General features: G+C 37.6%; 1 protein-coding gene across 2 annotated transcripts in view; it reads right to left on the bottom strand.

Moving 5' to 3' along the window:
* Positions 1 to 21,859, bottom strand: part of fmn2a (formin 2a) — a 63,311-nt gene that overhangs the window by 5,677 nt on the left and 35,775 nt on the right. For both annotated transcript variants that reach the window (XM_056476704.1, XM_056476705.1), the window contains exons 7-13: positions 18,075 to 18,136; positions 15,620 to 15,711; positions 15,205 to 15,334; positions 14,941 to 15,087; positions 11,453 to 11,512; positions 10,737 to 10,857; positions 3,559 to 3,651 (exon numbers count right to left, since the gene is read on the bottom strand). In XM_056476704.1, the coding sequence (XP_056332679.1) occupies positions 3,559 to 3,651; positions 10,737 to 10,857; positions 11,453 to 11,512; positions 14,941 to 15,087; positions 15,205 to 15,334; positions 15,620 to 15,711; positions 18,075 to 18,136 (705 nt within the window). The remainder of the gene's footprint in view (positions 1 to 3,558; positions 3,652 to 10,736; positions 10,858 to 11,452; positions 11,513 to 14,940; positions 15,088 to 15,204; positions 15,335 to 15,619; positions 15,712 to 18,074; positions 18,137 to 21,859) is intronic.

The following is a 21,859-nucleotide window of genomic DNA, read 5'->3' as shown; positions in this document are numbered from 1 at the left end:
GCACAGGTCACAGGTATGGCAAAAGATGGTTACTTAAACGAGACTGGACTAGACTCGATTTAGACAAGTATTAATTGAAGGATAGATTTATAGTTAGCGAATTCACACAGAGTGTACAGATAATCAAACACAATAATCTGGAAAACAGCTTCACAAAAGGGCAAGTATATGTAGCGGGGGAAATCAGATGAAAAGAGCTACAGGTGAGTAATGCGTGTGCGCCAGCGCTGATTGTGAGAGGAAACAGCTGAGACAGAGAACAGACAGGATAGAGGAGCCCAGATCAAACCTGGCCCATGACACTTAATTAGGTTAATTAGGTTAACTACGCAGGTTAAGGTAATTAGGCAAGATATTGTATAGCAATGGTTTGTTTTATCAGAAAAAATAGCTTAAAGGGGCTAATAATTTGTCCTTAAAATGGTTTAAAAAAAATAAAAACGTCTTTTATTCTAGCCAAAATAAAACAAATAGAATTTTCTCCAGAAGAAAAAATATTATCAGACATACTGTGAAAATTTCTTTGGTCTGTTAAACATCATTTGGGAAAAATTTTAAAAAGAAAAAAAAAGAAAATCAAAGGGGGGCTAATAGTTCTGACTTCAACTGTATATAACCATCCCACATTACAATTGTGCTAATGTTTTGCCACACTACTGTTTGTACTACAATGGCTCATCTGAAGCTCTTCTAGAGTTCACCCCATCTCTTCTTCTATACCTGTTGCCGTGATAAATCGATTATCATATTGCTTCTCAGTGACCATGCAGGCCAGTGTAAATGGCACAGCATTAAAAATGATATCAGCAGAGCAAGCGTAGACCAAACAGCACAGAGACCATCTCTCACACACATCCGCACGCCCGCCTTACTCCATTTTTTCCTCCTCTCCTCCTTTCTGTAGTTAATTTCATGCTCTGAAAAATAAACAGTAGTGGTTGAAGCGCTGGAGCCAGAGACTGTTACCCTCCTGGAGTTTCAGAATCATACAAATAACACAAAATAAGGCCGGGGTCTTTTTTTTCCTCCAATCTCCATTCTCTAACTGGAGGCAGTGTTGAAGGGGGTCTTTCCGTGGTCATGTCACCCATCTGAGAGCTCATGAAGGAGAACCATGAGTCTCTAGATCAAAGCAGTAGAGACGTTCAGCTAAGACCCCACCCTGCTGCCCTTGCCGCCATAGCACATGTGGCTTTTGTTACCGAGACCAATTTGAATACAAAGAAAGAGAGACGGCAACACATTCAGCATTCACTAAAGCCTGTCGTGAAGCAGAGAATGAAAAATAGAGAGACAGATATACAGAGACGCTCCAAGTTGAGGGATGGAAAAAGGAGGTTACGACATGGTGACTGAAGATGATTGGAGTGCGAAAGACGAAAAGAGGCCAGCGAAATGTAGAGGAAAATAAAGTGTTGACAGGAACAGTCTTCAGTGCCACAGACAGATCAGGCCAGTTGAGTCAGACACATTTAGAGGAAATAAACAAGAGGACAGAAACCGTATCAAACAGAGATGGATCGAAGCAGAGACAGAGAACAGAGAAGGCAAATAAACAAGATGGAGAGGAGCTATAAGAAAACACAATCACCGGATCGTTCAGCTCCACTTCATCAGAGAAAGAAAATACTGAAAGGTGATTAACACGCTGGGGTGGAACGTGGGTAAAATTAGTGAAAGTAATGCAATTAAGGACTCTCACTTTTCATGTCGTTAACTTTGTACAAATAATGTAAAGCGATCGAGAACAGGTCAGGTTGGATGTATTTCCCAGAATCATTGTGGGCTCTGTCACATTTATTTCTCAGCACCTCATCTCTCCTCTCACACAGGGTCACTGTACATCATCCCAAAATTAGTCAGGCTTTAATTAATTCCCAGGGTGATGCATGTAAAGGAACATTTGGATGGCTCCACTTTAATAAAACATGTTCGGATGAAGGGGTGATGTCGTTTTATTTATTTAGCCAATACTGTTGCACAACGACTTTGTGATTCTTCTGTTTTTCTGGAAAGTATATATTTTGATTAAAAAAAATACTGAATAAAACTATATTTGAAAATAATTATTCCTTTTGGAATTATTGGATGGTTATGCTGGAAAATACATTGGCATGAAAAATAAAAGCAATTTAAAATCTGAAAAAGAAAACCTATTGCTCTGAAGATTTTAATAGTGCTCTGTTATTTAAAAAAAAAAGAAATACACTCACCGGCCAATTTATTAGGTACATCTGTCCAACTGCTAGTTAACACAAATTTCTAATCAGCCAATTTCATTGCAGAAACACAATGCAATTAGGCATGTAGATATGGTCAAGATGATCTGCTGCAGTTCAAACCGAGCATCAGAATGTGGAAGAAAGGTGATTTAATTGACTTTGAACGTGGCATGGTTGTTGGTGCCAGACGAGCTGGTTTGAGTATTTCAGAAACTGCTGATCTACTGGGATTTTCACGAATAACCATCTATAGGGTTTATAGAGAATGGTCTGAAAAAGAGAAAATATCCAGTCAGCTGCAGTTCTGTGGACGCAAATGCCTTGTTGATGCCAGAGATCAGAGCAGAATGGCCAGACTGGTTCCAGCTGAGAAAGGCAACAGTAACTCAAATTACCACTCATTACAACCGACGTATGCAGACGAGCATCTTTAAAGGCACAACAGATTGAGCCTTGAGGCGGATGGGCTATAGTAGCAGAAGACCACACTGGGTGCCTCTCTTGTCAGCTAAGAACAGGAAACTGAGGCTACAATTCACACAGGCTCACCAAAATTGGACAATGAAAGATTGGGAAAACGTTGCCTGGTCTGATGACTCTCGATTTCTGCTGCAACATTTAGATGGTAGGGTCAGAATTTGGCATCAACAACATGAAAGCTTGGATCCATCCTGCCTTGTATCAACGGTTTAGGCTGGTGATGGTGGTGTAATGGTATGGGGGATATTTTCTTGGCACACTTTGGGCCCAGTAGCCTACCTGAATATTGTTTCTGACCATGCCCATCCCTTAATGACCACAGTGTACCCATCCTATGATGGTTACTTTCAGCAGGATAACACGCCATATCTAATCAACTCAGACTGGTTTCTTGAACATGACAATGAGTTCACTGTACTCAAATGGCCTTCACAGTCACCAGATCTCAATACAATAGAGCACCTTTGGATTGTGGTGGAAGGGTAGATTCGCATCATGGATGTGCAGCCAATAAATCCACAGCAACTACATGATGCTATCATGTCAAAATAGACCAAAATCTCTGAGAAACATTTCCAGTACCTTGTTGAATCTATGGATTAAGGCAGTTCTGAAGGCAAAAGGGGGCCAACCCTGTACTAGTAAGGTGTACCTAATAAAGTGGCCAGTGAGTGTATGTTGCTAATATCTCAGTGCTGCTAATATTACGTTAGTTTATTGTTTAAATCCATAATATGCCACAGAGATAAATTTTCATAATGTCAAAAAAAAAAGAGAAACATTAGTAAATCAGCAAATTATAACATTTCACCATGTCCCCATAAAAAAAATATCTGTGCTTTTTTCTTTCTTTTACCTTTAGTTAGAAAATCTTCCATTTTGTCCTTGAAGGGCTGCAGGTGCTCATCAGATGAGATATTACACACCTTTTCTCTTTCTGCTGAACAGGCTGTAAAACAGAACAGAACAAGAATACAGATAAAAAAAACAACAACTAATATTTAAAGAAGCTGAAGAGCTGTTTATTTTAACCATACAAAATACAACATGATTTACTCTTTCAACAATGTTTTAAGAAATATTATTAGAAATATAGTAATGACCTCAAGTCTTTGTAAAGAAGCAATGGTACAAGCGAATCTGATAATAATAATAATAATAATAATAATAATAATAATAATAATAATAATAATAATAATAATAATAATAATAATAATAAAGATGATTATGACCTCTGTGACATTCTTTAAAATAATGGCACACGAAGTGAAGTTTTACAAACTTATTTCGAGGAGCACATGATATGATTGATCGTAGTTGGTCATCTGTAATCATTAGTAAACCAATCGGATTAATCCAAACTCACTATAAATAGCCCGTCTAGTATTACTCCCTTATCTTAGTTTTTTGAAGAATCCCTCCGTCCACTCCATCTCCCCCTTTTCCTCCTTTACCAGGGGGAGCTCTCAAGAAATGCCTAATCTCATAACCTTACATGCTCATGACCAGGCGGGAGCCCTGGGCTCAATTATCTCTGAGCTCAGGGTTCTCTCCTGGGACAGCATGCTAATATTATCAAACAATATCTAAAAAGTTGCTTTCATATCAGTGGTTCGGTTCAGTTGGTCTGTATCAAGGGCAACAAATTATACATTGTAGCATTTTTCTGCTGTTTTTGGGTCCCTTTCACACCACACTGATTGCTGGTGACAAAATTTTCATTACTCATTGGCCAGATGTCATTGAACGTATTTCCTTAACTGCTTTTCGATTGGTCAGAATTATTTATTTTAGCCAATGGAACTCCCACAAGTGAACGAGACACAAAATGCCACTTTATACTATGGAGGGACAACTGCGCTGGCTGATTGTATCCCTGGTCATAGTATATTATATAGTTTGTATACATCACTTTAGACAAACTATACATTGCGAAAATCAAGCGCATCTGCGGCTGGAAAACAATGTTTTAATGCATTGCAAACGGTGAAGAAGCATCGAAAGTCACTTAAAGAGGACGTGTGAATTAATTTAGCTAAACTGCAACATCATCTTCCAGAAATATTACCAATGATCCATCAGGTAATGGTCTTCCCTCTCTCTCTCTCTCTCTCTCTCTGTTTAAAATTGTTGGTAAAGTGCTGTCAACAAATATTTTTCCTCACATCCCATAATGCACAGCTCATCGGACTACAACAGCTGGATTAGTCTAAAAAGGTGCAGTACTTTTTGCAGTTGGGTCTGTTCTAGTTCGGATCATGTTCTCACCACAAACGAACCGCTCCAGGGTTCGTTAGTAAGCATACAGAGACCACCTCTTCAAGGAGGTCACAGTATATTTTATTGGTCCGATTTTGGTACTTACTCAAGTGCAATTGCTAAATTCACATCAGCCCAAATGAACCGCACCAAGAGGGGGAACGAACTCTAGTGCAATCCAATCTAACTAAGAAAGGCAGGTGTGAAAACACCCTAAGTGTGAACTCTTGAAGTAGGTGTTCACAGAGAATCTTTTTTTGGTTCACTAAAGAACTATAAATTTAGTGTTCTTTTGATAACGCTTTCTTTTACAACACGCAAAGTACCGCGGAAGTACAGTGAAATTAAGGTGTACTTTTCTGTACGTCTAGTATAAGTATAAAGAACGTACTGTATGTGTAGGTATAAGGGAACAAACCATAATGTTTGGGTAATAAGGGGATAACAATAAGATATTCAACACACAAAGAACCGTGTAAGTATATTGAAATTATGGTGTACTTTTCTTTAAGTATTGTATACATATAAATTACACACTACATTTTTCTATAAAACATCAGCTATACATTCAATGAAATGCAACAGTTGGTCCCCCCCCCTCTGCAAACAGCAGTGAAGATGCTAGCCTGTTTTAATTTGCATTGAACCCTGATGGTAGGCCTATATCATGCAAAGTTAGCCTATTTGTTGATAGTGATGTTGAGACATTGCTGGCGGTAGTGAGATCGACGAGTAAACTTATACTCATAAGGTAAGTAGTGTATGGAAATATATTTTATATTGAATTGCAGATTTAAACATACAGTATACAATAAGGTTTCATAATTTCACAGGTTGTAAAACCTTTTATTCATTAAACACCATTAGGTTGTCACCACCCTTGCATAATTCTTGATATGTATACAATACTTAAAGAAAAGTACACCGTAAATTCAATATACTTACACGGTTCTTTGCATGTTGAATAACTTATTGATACCCCTTAATACCCAAACATTATGGTTTGTTCCTTTGCAATTTACAGAAAAGTACATCATAAATTCAATATACTTATGCGGTACTTTGCGTTTTGCATATCTGGTTGTTACCCTCTTATTACCTGAGCATTACAGTTTGTTCCCTTATACCTACACATACATTCTATACATACAGAAAAGTACACTGTTATGTACTTTGTGGGTTGTAAAAGAAAGCGTTACCGTTCTTGGTAATAAAAGAAACATATTTTTATTTAATTGCAGAACATTTTATTAATCTAAAGAGTCTCTTCCCATTATAAATTGATATAATATAGTATATAATACAATATTATATAATAGCATATAATATTGTGGAACAGAAACTTTCCACATATGCCAAAGGTTGTTTATGGAACCATCAATGCCAATAAACATAAATTTTTAAGATAAAATAAAAACAAAAAGTAATCTTTATTCTGGTATGATTAATGCACGAGCTGTAAATATGTGCAATCAGTCAAGTTTAAGTGTGTTCCTGCAGTAAAACTGGCCCCAATCAGTCTGTACTTGTTGTCTCTATGGTTCCAAAAGTGAAAAGATTTCAGTGATACAATAGAAGAGCCAATTTTAGTTCAAATAGCCTCAAATAACCTTGCTGTGAAAATAAAACATGTTTGCCTTAGTGTGGACGTTTTAAGATTTATCTACAGAATCTTTTTCCATAATAAAGAATGGTGACTTTCTTTTTCAGCACTATATGACAAGACTGTTTATGTACTGTATGACACTTAACAGATCACATTTTCAAGTAAAGCCATATTTTTAGTTTATGAATACGTTGCCTGATATTCAAAACCCTGTTTCTCTTTCAGCCATAAACGGATATCTTTTTTTAACTGTCCTAGTAAAATTATGCACTTACAGTAAGTTTGTAGAAAAAGTAATGATGTCAATTTCTTGCCTTCCCACTATCACCATAGACATTTATAAGCAGCTCTTCCAGAAAAAACATGAATGTTAAAATCACATGCAAAACACACATGGAATATATGGTTTTTGGAACATATTCAATCATTCATTTTCCGCTTAGTCCCTTTATTAATCATGGGTTGTCACAGCGGAATGAACTGCCAACTTATCCAGCATATGTTTTACGCAGCGGATGTCCTTCCAGCTGCAACTCATCACTGGGAAACATCCATACACACTCATTCACACACATACACTACGGACAATTTAGCTTACCCAATTCAACTGTACCGCATGTCTTTGGACTTGTGGGGGAAACCGGAGCACCCGGAGCAAACCCAAGCGAACGCCCGGAGGAAAATATTCATGTGAATAAAAAAATTATATGAGTGTGTGTTCCACGTGTTTCTGTGTGTTTCACATGCAGTTTTAACATGTGAAGCACATGACATTTCTGTAAATAAAAGAAGCTTCACTCTTGGAAAAAAAAAGATTTCAAAGAGTCTTATAGCGATGACATTTTAAATAAATGTTTGTGGAACAAAGTTATGGAAGTCTGTTTAGTTTATTATCAATGCCAATAAGAACCTGTATTTTTAAGAGTGCTGTTACAGCTTCCTCGTCTGCATTTCACAGACATATCAGTGTCCAGAAAGATGTGCTATCTGTGACCTGCACAGATGCTAATGAATCCCATTTGATGAACCTTTCATTCTCTTCTGTTGACTCTACACCTGTGTGTCACACTCCATCACTACAGCTGGTGATGGATCACAGCCTCACATGCCAATCAGCGCAATGCAAACACAGTCAAGCTAATGTGCCTGCCAGCTGGATCAAGAGCTTTGCGAAAGCGAGGACCTGCATAACTCTGTGCCCCTTCCAGCTGTCAGTGTCGCACATCTGCTTCAGCGCTTAGCTTAGCCTGCTAATGTAGCGATGATCCATTTATTGTATGAAACTGGCTTCAAAAAGAAGCCATGCTTATTGGGCTATGGGGAGATTTTAGGGACATGAACTGTGGAGGATTCAGAGAAACGTCGAACATTGCCAGAGGAGAAATATTTGCCTGCGTTAAACAAACGTAGGCTCGATCTGTTCCGCAGGTGTATGCCAAAACGATTTCGCTAAGCATACAAGCTCTGGAAAAGTACATTTTCGATTTATCAAACACATGTATAGAGGCCCCAACTAATTAGTTTTTGAAAGATTAACAATGCAAATCGGCGACTAGGGATTTAAGCTAAGGCAAGCACAAATATTACTAGCAGCATGGGAGAAGCTAATAGGCTGCATAGCAATGCATCAAACGGACCATCCTTCAATCGACATTTCCATGAGCCAATCCGTCTCATATGTTTGACTGCTTCGAGTGCAACTAAAAAGGCTTTGGAGGTTATTATTTTGGTGTGGTAGACAATCTCACTCCGGATAAATGATTGATGGTAAATGTGTTTTTGATGTAGGGCAGTGTTCTAATTTGACCACATCAACATCCACAAGTGTTTTTTCAAGGAGCTAAACAAGCCAAACATGCCGACAGCGGAATGTGAGTATTTCCACATCTGTGCGAGTGTGTATGCGTACGTTTTTTGTTTGGCAATGAAAATGTTTGCAGGGATTTAAACTCAGCTTTGAGCATGTAATCGGATTCTTACACCTCATTCACACTCTGTCGTGCACTTAAGCTGGGTCGTACAACCTTTGACTTGTGGCACAAAGCCGAACCAATCTCACTAACCTCCTGAAGAGCCTGATAAATTGCTTTACTGGTCAGAGAGCAAAGCAGATGCTGCTTAAGAGGCAGTTTAAGCCCTGTACCTGCTTGTTCATTTAAAAAAAATAACCTTACATAATAGCTGGTGCTGACCTTCAGAAAATCGTAAACCAAAATTATGAAAGGATTTAAAATGAAATACGAATCTCTAACAGTTATATAAAACTCTAACCAATCAAATTCATTTGAATTTTGCCAGTATATAACCATTTGCATATACGTTTCGATTTTTTTATTGTAATGTAGTATTACAATATATTATTACAATTTTCAATAACAGTTTTTTTTACATTATTCATAACATTTATTGAAATCATTCCATGTTGATTTCTTAAGAAACACTTTTTTTGTGTTATAAATGTTGTCATGTCTAATATTTTTGTGTTCTGATACTGTAGATAGACAAGATCATTTTATTTATTCATTTATTTATACGTTTATGATGTATAAATACTGTGATCAAACAGAGTTGTAAAAGTGCAGTATGGAAGTGTGACATCCAGTGGTTGAACTCACTGACGAACCAAATGCAGGTTGCCAGATTGATGACACCAACAGTAGTGTGCCTGATTGTCGAGCCTAAAGGCTGATTTAAGGCATGTTCTAAATAAAAGCAACAGCTTTTCCATATCAAGGGGAGTTTTTGTTCTAACCAACTCCTGAAATTGTTATTTTAGAAACAGATTCTATTTCTTGCAGCTGAACAACAGGACAAACTGACAATGATGCCCTCAGGTACACCTCATGTGCTTTATTCAGTGTTAAATGCTAATCATTCTAATTTTAACGCCATTGTACATGACATTTATTGCCACACTACTGATAGCAGCAGCAGACAGTTTACCTCAGATCTTGAAAATAAAATAAATTGTTTGAAATTCAATTTACCAACTGTGACTGGGTGGACGCCAACAAATATCAGTGATTCAGCATGTAATTTTAATAATGTTAAACAGTTTTAATATGTATTAATTAAATTATTTACCTTACCATTTTGTTGGAGTGCAGTAAGTGCACATATATTCTGTGCTTCTGAATGGCTGTATTTAAATTTCTGTCATGTTTTGTCTGGTGCAAACAGCCAAATTGCTTATCACTGCAAATCTAGTCATGTAGTGTGTTGTTAGGACACAGGATTACAGTGTAACCTGCTCACCTAATATTTATGCTCGTGATATTTATATTATTTGCTATTTAATAACAACCTCATGTGAAACTTGATTTTGGAGGCTGCTACTGTCCACTGGACATCACATTTCAGCCGTGGATATACTATAAGACATACTTTAAGACCATTTCTGACTGAATGAATGAAACATGCTGTTTTCCACCAAGGCAACCTGGGCTGCTGAAATATAAGTGATTAAACTAGCATTGGGCGGGTTAAAGGGACCAAAACAAAGACAGCCGCTCTGGCACGTAACGCACATTTTCAAAGCAGAATATCTGACTTCAGCATTGCTTTTCAGATAAACAAGAATTTTCACTGAGCATGTTTTTTAAATGTCTGCTTTAGAAGAGTCAAAAACTTACATACAGCACCTTTAAACAGTGACAGATAAATACAATCTGTTCTTACATTTGTTTTAAACTTATATTCGTCAGAGTTCTGAAAACAAGTTTACACAAAATATTACGCATGACAACATTGAGAACACAAAGAAATGTGTTTTACCAACTTTTTTGTAACAGTATTGTATACATTTAGAGACTGTTCAGAAAGTGAGAGTTAAGTGCTTTAGGCCTGTAGGAACAGGTAAACCTGCTAGGAAAATGACCCTCTCTCTCATTTATTTACATGCTGGGGCCTTTAACAAACCACATTTGCAGTATTGATCATTGTGGCAGCCAGCTGGGGGCTCAATAAAAACAGCCATTTGAAAATCAATGAGCCTTCTAACGGAGAGCATGGGTCACTGGCGCTGGTGTATACAAACGAAACATGTCTCTGGGTTTTTGTATACGCACACTTGTATGAGTTGTCAATATGTCTACACGTTCACATGTGTTTGCACACATGTGACACCATGTATATGCTAGGCTTGTGAGTATTAATCTCCTCCATCTTACCATTAAGGTCTTTCCGTAGCTTGCGAAGGTCACGTTGAAAATCTTCAAACTTCATCTGCGATGCCTGAAATAGATCCTGAGGTTCGGGAAGTGGATACATGCACGTTTCTTTACCTGCATCCTGACACACAAACAGTGGAAAGTCTAAACCGCAATCATACAGAAAATAAAACAAAGAATGTTGTGTTTATGAGATCATATCTGTGGCAATTGATGATTTGATTTAAATGTGAATTCTGTTCAATTGGATCGGTGTGCAAAGATTATTATAATTTCAGCAACAATCAAAAACATCAAACACAACAAATCAATCTTAATATAGTTCCGTCTGTCAGAGATCAGAGCCGCTCGCATGCATACACACACGCACGCACACACACTCTCCTTATTATTTGCCCAATGCTACAAGCACTTCGACAACCTGTGGATCATATTTTATCAATTTGGACACAGCCTCATAATCACAACATCTGGACCCACTGTTGACGGTATTTATAATACAGCCTTTTAATCTGCGTCCAAAAAGGGCATCGAGCAATCAGAGGGTTCTGCTCATTCACAGCGGCCATTTGTCTATATGGTGAAGGGAAAGCAAGGCAAATCAAAGTGATGAAACCAAAAACAAAGCCACATTTTTTGTCTACCATTATGGGTTATTTAAGGGACCTGGGGGTCTGTTAGTCGAGCCAATGAAATAAACAGTTGGCTAAACCTACCTCATCAAAGTGTCGCAGATAGTAAGCAACTATGTAGGACAGGAGGCTCTGAGAATTATCCTGATGGAGCAAAAGGAAGAGGAGATGAGAGATGGAAATAAACACAGGAGAATAATCATTTTTCATGTTTTGCTATTGTATACACTAATTTAGCTCAAAAACCGACTGGCTTTTTTCCTATTCACATGTGTGCATTCACAGACCGCATAAGATGTGAATGTAGGCTACTTCTTTGGCATAATGCTGTATGGACTGCTCAGTGTGATACTAGAATGGTCCATTTATGACCTAGTTAATAGAGACCACTAGTAGTTTAGCTAGTTGATCTGCAATAGGGTTGGGCGATTTCGACCAATTTTGCATCGTACGATGTCAAATGTGAAACATCACGATGGACAATGGCATCGTCATCGTAGGTGGCGGTGAATTAAATATATATATAAATAATTAATTAATTCATAACAAATTAATAATTTGTAGGTTACAGTTTCAACTACCTGACCTGCATGGTCTTTGTTTTACCCATAACCAAATCATAAATAAATATAGAAAAATCACCTCATGTCAATCACTTTTTCTGCAGGACTCTGGCATGAATAGGCAGAGTAATCTGTGTCGTTATAATGCCGTGGACAAACTTGGTTGGTAATAAAGGTGCACAACCAACAGGAACCAACCAACAGCATCTGAGGTTTTCGCTAAAATTATTAAGTACAAGTGTGAAAGAGAAAGATTGAAGCAGTGTACTGACGCTGTGACACGTTACCTGATAGATTCAAAAGACAGAAGAGTCATTAGATAAAGACAAAATTAATTAAATATCATGTTTAACAACTATAGTGAGACGCGATCCAGCAGTACATAAACTGTCGTGTACTGCTCTCTGGGGTTTTGTGCTCAAAGCACCCGCTGACTGCATGGAGCTCAGACGAGCGCATGGCAGTGTGTATGTTTTTGTCTGTGTGTGCGTGTGGTCATGTGATGTGCGTTTTCAGCGGTATAGTGTGGACGGAGGGCTGTTCAGAAATGCTAGATGAAACGCCAGTGTGGATGTGGATCGTTTTCATTCTAAAATGCCATTTTAAAGCTAAGACATGTTAGTGTAAATGGGGCCTAAGTGTGTATTTTTCACGAGTGGGTTTGACAGGGGCGGGGCCGGCTCAGCATCGTGATGTCTATCGGCCATCAGTGATGGCATTGTCTAATGACTCAATCCTAATCTGCAAAGCCAACAAAACACTTATTTAAACAGATAGTTCAGCTAGAATTAAAGTTCTGACATTTGTTTGCTCATTCTCGTGTCATTTCAGGAACAAGTGGGCAGTGCATCTCCTAATGAGCTGCAAACAGGTTTCATATTAAAAAAGTGTTATTCTTCTTCTTCTAATAATAATAATAATAATAATAATAATAATAATAATAATAATAATAATAATAATAATGCATTTTATTTTATATAGCACCTGTAAAAGTAGCATCTCAAAGTCCTTTATATACATATAAGTATAGAGGTTAAATATAAAGTCAAAGCTGAATGAACTGACTAGACAAAAAACTAGGCCAACATAATAGATAACAGAATGATTTTAAAAATCACATTAAAATGCCAATATAGAGAAAGATCAATCACCCATAGACATTTGCTGCATCCCAATTCGCATACTATCTGTCCAAAATAGTATTTGAAATTTAGTATGTCCCAAATCATAGTTTGTTGAAAAGATTATGCTAAAGGTTCCCCGATGGTTTACTATTTCTGGTAAAAATTCGAAGTGTAGAACCCTCCATTCTCTAACTGCTAATATTGCCCACAATACATTGCGCCTTGGATGTGAATTTGATTAGAACTACAAACGTGGGGGAAAAGTGTAAATAAACTACAAACAAGTAGAGAGACTTCGGTAAAGATGTTTGTATGACAATTAAATTGCGTTTTCTGTGTTATATTTCACTTGCAACAACAACGTGAACTTTTATAAAGATGTGTTTGGACATTAACGTCTGAATGCAAATTATCCAAAGACCTGAGGAAATTTCACTGCATGAAAGACTAGCAGCAGATTATCCTGCTGCTGCTGCTTCTCCAGTGAAGCTGCGGTCACACTTGACTTTTCCTCCCATAGACTTCCATTCATACGCACGCGAATGTGTCAGACCGGAAACGCAGGGTCATGTGTTAAGTTTCGCAGTTCGCTACGGTGCAAAGTTCAAGCTTGGTGAACTTTGACCTGCGAAATCGCATTACTTGACTGCGTGAGACCAATCGAGGAGAAAAACAGGACCTCTCTGGACAGAAATTTAAAACATGGAGCAATCGCTCGCTTTTTTTAATGTCTAATCATCTTGTTTAATCCCGCCCCCTTTCGCAGTGCTGCACGACAGAATTTCGCACACACAAAGCCCAGTGTGACCGCAGCTTAAGGTAGGTAATTAAGTATGAAAGAAATGTGGATGATGTGTGGATGATTAACAGGGCTTGTTACTAAGCAACATAACGATCTGCTAATGAGGAAGTAGTATGTCCCAAAGCTTGCATTCTCTTCTGTTACACACTTAAATGTGTTAAACTTCACAAAAAAACAACATACTTTTAGGGCGTATTATAAGTATACGAATTGGGATGCAGCAATTGACTTAAAGGTCCCATAAAATTAAAATAAAGTTTTTTAGATGTTAGTATCAGTATTGTTAGTTTTTACGATATCTATAAGCTAAGTGTGCTCCAAAACAGTGGCAAAATTCACATTTAGAAGACACAAAACCTATATAAACATGTAAGGCTGGTAATCACATGTAATCACCTTATACTTCAGTTTCTCATAAAATCTTGACCAATCAAATGTTCTCTATTGTCTGACATGCCCCACCCCTTTAAGATGCTTCATATTTGATGGCCTCAACCACTCTCTCTGTGAGTAATGATAAAGCAAAATGCTACTGCCTCTCCATCCCTCTTCATGTTTAAGTGAAGATTACGTCAAACATCAAATAAAAATGCACATTTCAAAGCAGTTCGCAGGACCTTTAACATTTAAAAGACCAACATCAGATGAGTGTAAAGCACGTGCAGGCATGTAAGGTATTAAAAGCTCAGGCAAATATTGCTGTGCAAAACCATTCAAGGCCTTATAAGTTAGCATGAGAATTTCTAAAATCAATTTGAAAACTAACAGGAAGCAAGTGCAATTTTTCCAAAGTAGGTGTCATGTGCTCCCTTGCATTGGTCCTGGTCAGATTTCTAAAAGCTGATGCTTTCTATTGTTTGACATTATCTACTTAGGATGATTAATAAATGTTGCACAGAAAATAGGTGTGATGTTGTTTGAGACTCCACTCACTTGCATTGCACGTACAACATGGACAGAAACATTCTTTTGTGTTTGACAGTAGGTTGGGAACAGCATGAGGGTGGATGAGTGATGACAAAATTTTCATTCCCTGGTGAACTGTAACTTTAAACGAATGTTAGGGACCTGGTTTTTACTTACACTGCTCTTGACGTCTTTTAACTTGGGCAAGATGTCAAGGGAAAACCCGTCTGCCTGTCCTCTGCTCCGGTTGCCTCCATTCATGATGTTCCCGAAAGCTAGAACCAAACCTAGAACCTGCAGGACAGCTTGACCTGATTGTAGAGCCTGTAAAACAAGAAGAGGGAGATCTCAGGAGTGATATGTTTTCTACACTGCTTTCAAGATGAACTTTGAACTTGAAATATGACAATGGTAAAGCGATCTGTCTGGTGTGCTTCTCACCATACAGACTTTCCCAAGTGTTTCTAGCTTGCGCTGAACTGATGTAACACACTCTGTGAAGGTGGACTGGAAGAGAATACAAAAAACCCGCTCTGAGAACTGAGGAACCTCTGACAACTGCAGCAGAAACCTGATGGAGAGAGACACACAAACAGAGAGACAGTGAAATGCAGAGAATAAGACAACAAATAGACTAGAAAGACATGGATGGATGGATGGATGGATGGATGGATGGATGGATGGAAAAATAGACAGACAGACAGACAGACAGACAGACAGACAGACAGACGGATAGACGGATAGATGGATAGATAGATAGATAGATAGATAGATAGATAGATAGATAGATAGATAGATAGATAGATAGATAGATAGATAGATAGATAGATAGATAGATAGATAGATAGATAGATACTGTTCAGGCTTGTCCAGTGGTTTTGGTTTTTCTTTGTCTTTTGAAGACTTGACATGTTTCTCGATTTGGTCCATCTCTTCTTTCTGAGCTCTCTGTGATGTTGACAGAGGAACAGAAGAAAAGCACACTGAATAAAGGGAAAGTGTGATTCATGTTGGCCAAAAAAACTTGTTGAAAAGCTTGTTATAAAACATTTCATAACCATCCAGCAGTGATATAAACTCTAATGAGGGATAACAATGAGTGTGCAGCCAGCAAACAAAGTGTGATCCTGCGATGGAGTAAGACAACACCAAAAAAGAGAAAAGAGAGAACATGTAAAATAGATGGGATATACTCTCTCTCTTTCTCTCTCTATGTGTGTGTGTATGAGGGGGTGTTCTGTGGTTTTGGTTGAAGGAGTCAGAGACAGCGTGGAGTCTCGCACACTAAAGAGAAACAACCTCAACATTTAAACTCAACAACAGCGCCTCGAGCTACAGCGGAACGGGTGGGTGGGTTGGAGGAAAAACAGAGGGATGGAAGGAAAGATAGTTTTCAACAGAAACGTACTACACATGCTCATAGTTCCAGGCGCATACATTGTTAACGCGAAGTCATTAGCATTACGCACAGCCCTCTAGTGGTAAAAAATAAAATTGAATAATGGTTTAGCGGAAGAACATTGTTGTGGTTGTGCCTGAGCAGATGCATGTGGTTGAAAGCACTGATGAACAGCATGAATACAGGGCATGTTATTAGAGCCGATACACAAATAAATACATTTACAAAATTGTTTGTGTTGATTTCACAGAGGTTTTTCAGCTCCATTACACACATCCGAAACTACTTTTAACTCTGCACTGATGTGATATTACCATTGGTGCTCAATTATTAAAAGTGAAATATTTATCATAGTATTATAATTAATGTTATTATTATTATAATTATTATTATTATTATTTGTTGTACATAATATTTTGGAAATCATGATAAAGTCTATATATTAGGATTCTTTGATCAACATGTTGTAAAAAGCAATTAGCTGACTGCTTGTGTGAATAAACCCATTGTGTTACATTTATAAATTGAATGAACTATGTGCACAATTATAATTAATATACAATTATAAAAGTTACTGTAAGGGGCGACGCAATGGCGCAGTAGGTAGTGCTGTCACCTCACAGCAAGAAGGTCGCTGGTTTGAGCCTCAGCTGGGTCAGTTGACATTTCTGTGTGGAGCTTGCATGTTTTCCCTGCGTTCGTGTGGGTTTCCTCCTGGTGCTCCGGTTTCCCCCACAGTCCAAAGACATTTCGGTACAGGTGAATTGGGTAGGCTAAATTGTCCTCAGTGTATGACTGTGAATGAGTGTGTATGGATGTTTCCCAGAAATTGGTTGCAGCTGGAAGGGCAGCCGCTGTGTAAAAACATGTGCTGGGTAAGTTGGCGGTTCATTCCGCTGTGGCGACCCCAGATTAAAAAAGGGACTAAGTCAAAAAGAAAATGAAGGAATGAATGAAGTTACTGTAAGTCAGCAGTTCCAAGTTACAATGCCAAATCAGCTTGTTTATTTTAAGGGGTTTACTCACTTGTAAATGATCATATTTTCATCATACTTTCTGACCAAGTAAATAAAAACTTTTTTTTTTAAATCCTAAACAATCTGTAATGTTTCCGACATATAAATGACGACTATTAATTTAATAATAATTTGAGAAATATTACTGGCCACATTTACAGCAGGATCAGTGTTAAATTAATAATCAGACGTGTGTAAGAGAGCATTCTGGTGTTAATGTGATTTGTGGTCATGACGGCCTGTCTTTATCTCGTCATAATAACATGCAGACTTGCTCACATACAGAAAATGGACCTCTTGCATTGACAGCAAGATTTATGACTGTTGCTGCAGAACTAACGGCCATCAATGTTGTGCAAACTCATCAGCGCTTAAAGAAGTGAAGAAAATCTGCATTTTAGCAATCGGTCGTGATTCGCGGATCTTCCAAGAAAGAGGTTTGATTTATGTCGCCATGTCAAACTGACGTAACTGCAATTGCCAATAAGTTGCATAAGCTACAAATCCTTCTTTTTTTCCCCTTGGGTTTTGAACTCATAGTTTGAGGAGGGAAACCTCATCCTCTCCATTTGTCTTCCCATCTGTCGTCAGTTTCATGTCTGCGCGTCTGTCTGTTTTCCTCAGACAGTGACACGCAGCCTGGCTCCATGGTAAACCTGACTCATTCCAGCGGCGTTTGTGGCCTGCGTGTTTGTTTTGGTATTTAACACACATTTCCGAGGCTCTCTTTTGGAGTGGACGGAGTGGAGGCAGAGCTCCAGGGTAAATCCCGTCCAGAACTTGAAGAGTTTAATGATATAAATGATCGCTTATGGAATTCATACTTCATAAGGCTTGCCAAGATTCGTCACGGATGCTTATGTGGACTGTCACGTCTTGTCATGTTGCGCACTTACGTTTTCATACAGAGCCTGGAGTGTCTCCAGATCCACCACTGTGCAGTCCATGTTCAAGATGGCTAAAGAGAAGAAGAAAAATAAGGAGAGAATCAATCACTGACTGAGCAGTATTTAGATTAATGCTAATGATTTCCCAGATAAAGGTTTCTTTAACTGATGCCTCTGGATGCTCTTAGTTTCTCTGCTAAGGAAAACTAGGAACATTAAAGTGCACCTATTTTACCCCTTTTTCAAGATTTAGGATACGTCTTTTGTGTTTCCAGAGTGTGTCTGTAGAGTTTCAGCTCAAAACACCCAACAGACTATTTATTATACCTTTCAGAACATTAGAATTTTCTGATTTGAAAAATATGTAGCTGTTTTTGTGGCCTGTGCCTTTAATGCTAGTTCTCCCTGCCCACCATTCCCAAGTGCCTGTCAGAGTGTGTCTCAATCTCCACCTTGGCTGTTTCAGAAAAACAGCACAGTGACAGACATGAAGGAAGCAGATCTCACATAATGTTTGCGAGAAATATTACAGTAAGAACTTTCCCAATGATTATTTGATGCATTTGTTGTGGAGTCGATAAGAACGATGAGTCACACACAACGTACTACAAAATTCACGCACACAGACACACACAGAGTGGACACACACAGCACATGCGATTAACTTTACACTATTTTTGCATGCAAATTTGACAGAATACACAGTAATATCCACTGCTGTATGGATTTATGTTATGTTAATGTACAAAATAAACTTGATTTAAGTCTACACACTGGAATTGAAGCATCTTCTTTTATAACTGTACTGACATGTGGCTGTGGTGATAAGACGGTAAAATCTCTGTAATTCATCACAAACATGCACTGTTTTAAAAACATTTTAAACTTGTTAAACTTATTCTTGATCACATTTGATGATGATTGATGATCACAGCGAGCTGAACAGATCTTTTATTCCCAGTTGCTTTGCGCACGTCCTGTCTTGTTGATCCGATTACATGCTTTACGTCGGAGACATGTTAATATGCAACTGTCAATCAATTCGGTGGGCGGGAAAACCGCATTCCTACGTCACGTTGTGGTGGACCTCAAAATGGGAGGGATTTCAATCCTATTTTAACGTCTGAAATATAAAAAAAAGAGACTTATTGTCCTTATATATCACCTCAATATGACTGCACACAATTCTGTCCAAACAGCTTCCAAAAGATGATTTTCATCATAGGTGCCCTTTAAGTAACTGAAAATCTAAGACAATTTATTGCTTTTCTAATGATATCACAGTTTTCATACATTTTTATCTCAATATTAATTAATTCATTCTTAATGAAGAAGTCATAGAAACATCGCACTGTCTAAAAACCAAATTTAAAACAAACAATTAATTGAACATGTAATATAATAAATAATATGAATTTATTTAATAATATTTAAATGTTTATTTAAATTATTTAATATATTTAGTTTTTAGTCTACATCTACATATAAATCTAAATATTATTCTTGAAGGGTAGCACGTGGGTAGCACAGTGGGTAGCGCTATCACCTCACAGCAAGAAGGTTGGCAGTTCGAGCCTCGGCTGGGTCAGTTGGCATTTCTGTGTGGAGTTTGCATGTTCTCCCCATGTCTGAGTGGGTGAGCTAAATTGCCCATAGTGTATGAGTGTGAATGAGAGTGTATGGGTGTTTCCCAGTGATGGGTTGCAGCTGGAAGGGTATTCGGTGCATAAAACATTTACTGGATAAGTTGGTGGTTTATTCCACAGTGGTGACCCTGAAACACTGACTAAGCTGAAAAGAAAATAAGTGAATTGTTCTTGAACTAAATACTTAAAAGAAAAAAGAAATATTTGTAAATTGCTAAATATTTTGACTTCAAATATTCTATAGGTGGTCCTTTGAAACTTTCAGTTTATTTTTGCTTATTATTTTATAGTTATACAAACTTCACTTATTATTTCTAGTCATTTGAAAATAAATCAAAAAGCATATTAAAGCACATAAAAAAATTATTTCTGAAGTACATTGTAACTTTAGATCAGAGATACCCAAAGTAGGACCTGCGGGCCAAAGTTAGCCCATAGTAACCTTTGATTTGGGCAATGATTTGGAAATGCCTTCAACAGAGATCATTCATTTATTCAATTATTCAATTATTCATTCATTCATTCATTCATACATTTTCCTCCAGCTTAGTCCCTTATATATATATGAGGTCGCCACAGCCAACTATTCCAGCATATGTTTTTCACAGCGGATGCCCTTCCAGCCGCAGCCCAGTACCGACAAACATTCATCATTCATGCACTCTCGCATTTACACACACATTCATACACTACAGACAATTTTGCAAAACCAATTCCCCTACAGAACATGTGTTTGGACTGTGGTGGAAACCGGAGCACCTGGATGAAATCCACGCCAACAGGGGGAGAACATGAAAACTCCACACAGAAATGCTAACTGACCAAGCCAGGGCTCAAAACAACGACCTTCTTGCTGTGAAGCAACAGTGCTAACCACTGAGCCACTACGCTGTCCATTCAACAGAGATCGGCATGTCTAATTTAACATAACCTTTTGTTTGTTTTTTGTTTAATCGTTGTGCTACAAAAAAAGTCAACTTAAATAAATGTTTCAATTAAATGCTGTGCATGAATCAGATTTTAAAAAATGTAGATAAATACTGTCACTCGAAGATAGAGGACAATACACAAGACATCGATGAGCAAATCAAGGCAAAGGCTGGTTCAGCTTGACTTGTGTATTTGGTATTGAACACCATTGTGTTATTATTGTGTTTGTTTATGTTTTTATAGTAAGAAGTTTATCATAAAATGTAAAAAAAAAAAAAAAAACAAGTTAAGCTGAAGCTGCCTTTGACCTGATTTGTTCACCAAATTATCTGCATTGTCAGGTGGCACTTTATACATTTAAATAAAATCAGATTATTTTACACCATTAAATTAAATCATTTAATTTCAGTAATGCTTTTAACAATAAAACAAACAAACAAAGGGTTATTTTAAAATTTTAACTGACAATCTCGAAACCATCCCCATCATTCTTCTTCTTTTGTCAGATGGGATGGCGGGCCAAATCAAATGTTTGCATGGGCCAGCTTTGGCCTGAGGGCCCTAGTTTGGGCATCTCTGCTTTAGATGAGCTGAGATAATCTATTTATTTAAAAACAGAACAATAAGAAAACGTTACATTGTAATATCATTGCATCGTGTTATAACATGTTTCAATAACTTAAATGCAAGACTTGAGCTTCTTTAAGATTTTTTTATAGAAAGAAATATAGATATATGGACACACAATATGGACACAGTACAATATAAGCAAACAAGCTAAAATCCAAAATCCTCTCTTTAACTTAATCTGTTATATAATGTAACAATCAAAACATTATTTACCCAGCCCCAAACATTTACTTTCCAATGCTGTTTTTACATAATAAAAGCAGTCGAATCTTTAGCAGGGCTGTTATTGAGCTGGCTGGACTGAACACTTTCTTTCTGCACTAAATAGAGCTATTATGGGCTTACTTTTTTGTGTGTTCAGTCATTTGGGGAATAGAGAAATTGATCATTGGCGCGTTTCAAAAACCACACAAGAAAGAATAACAAAAACATCCATATCTGGGCAACGCTCTGACATATAAAATGGAGACAGACAGCGAAGCATTACTCCTGTTATGGGAGAAAGATATCAAATAAGAACAAAAGAAAAGATGAGGAGGAGAAGAAACACACGACAGAGGGAGAAACAGGCACAGTCTATGACTTGGC

This window comes from Danio aesculapii, chromosome 17 (genome assembly GCF_903798145.1).
Source record: "Danio aesculapii chromosome 17, fDanAes4.1, whole genome shotgun sequence".
NCBI lineage: Eukaryota > Metazoa > Chordata > Actinopteri > Cypriniformes > Danionidae > Danio > Danio aesculapii.
The sequence above is the reverse complement of the archived record's forward strand: the minus strand, read 5'-3'. Positions and strand labels throughout refer to the sequence as shown.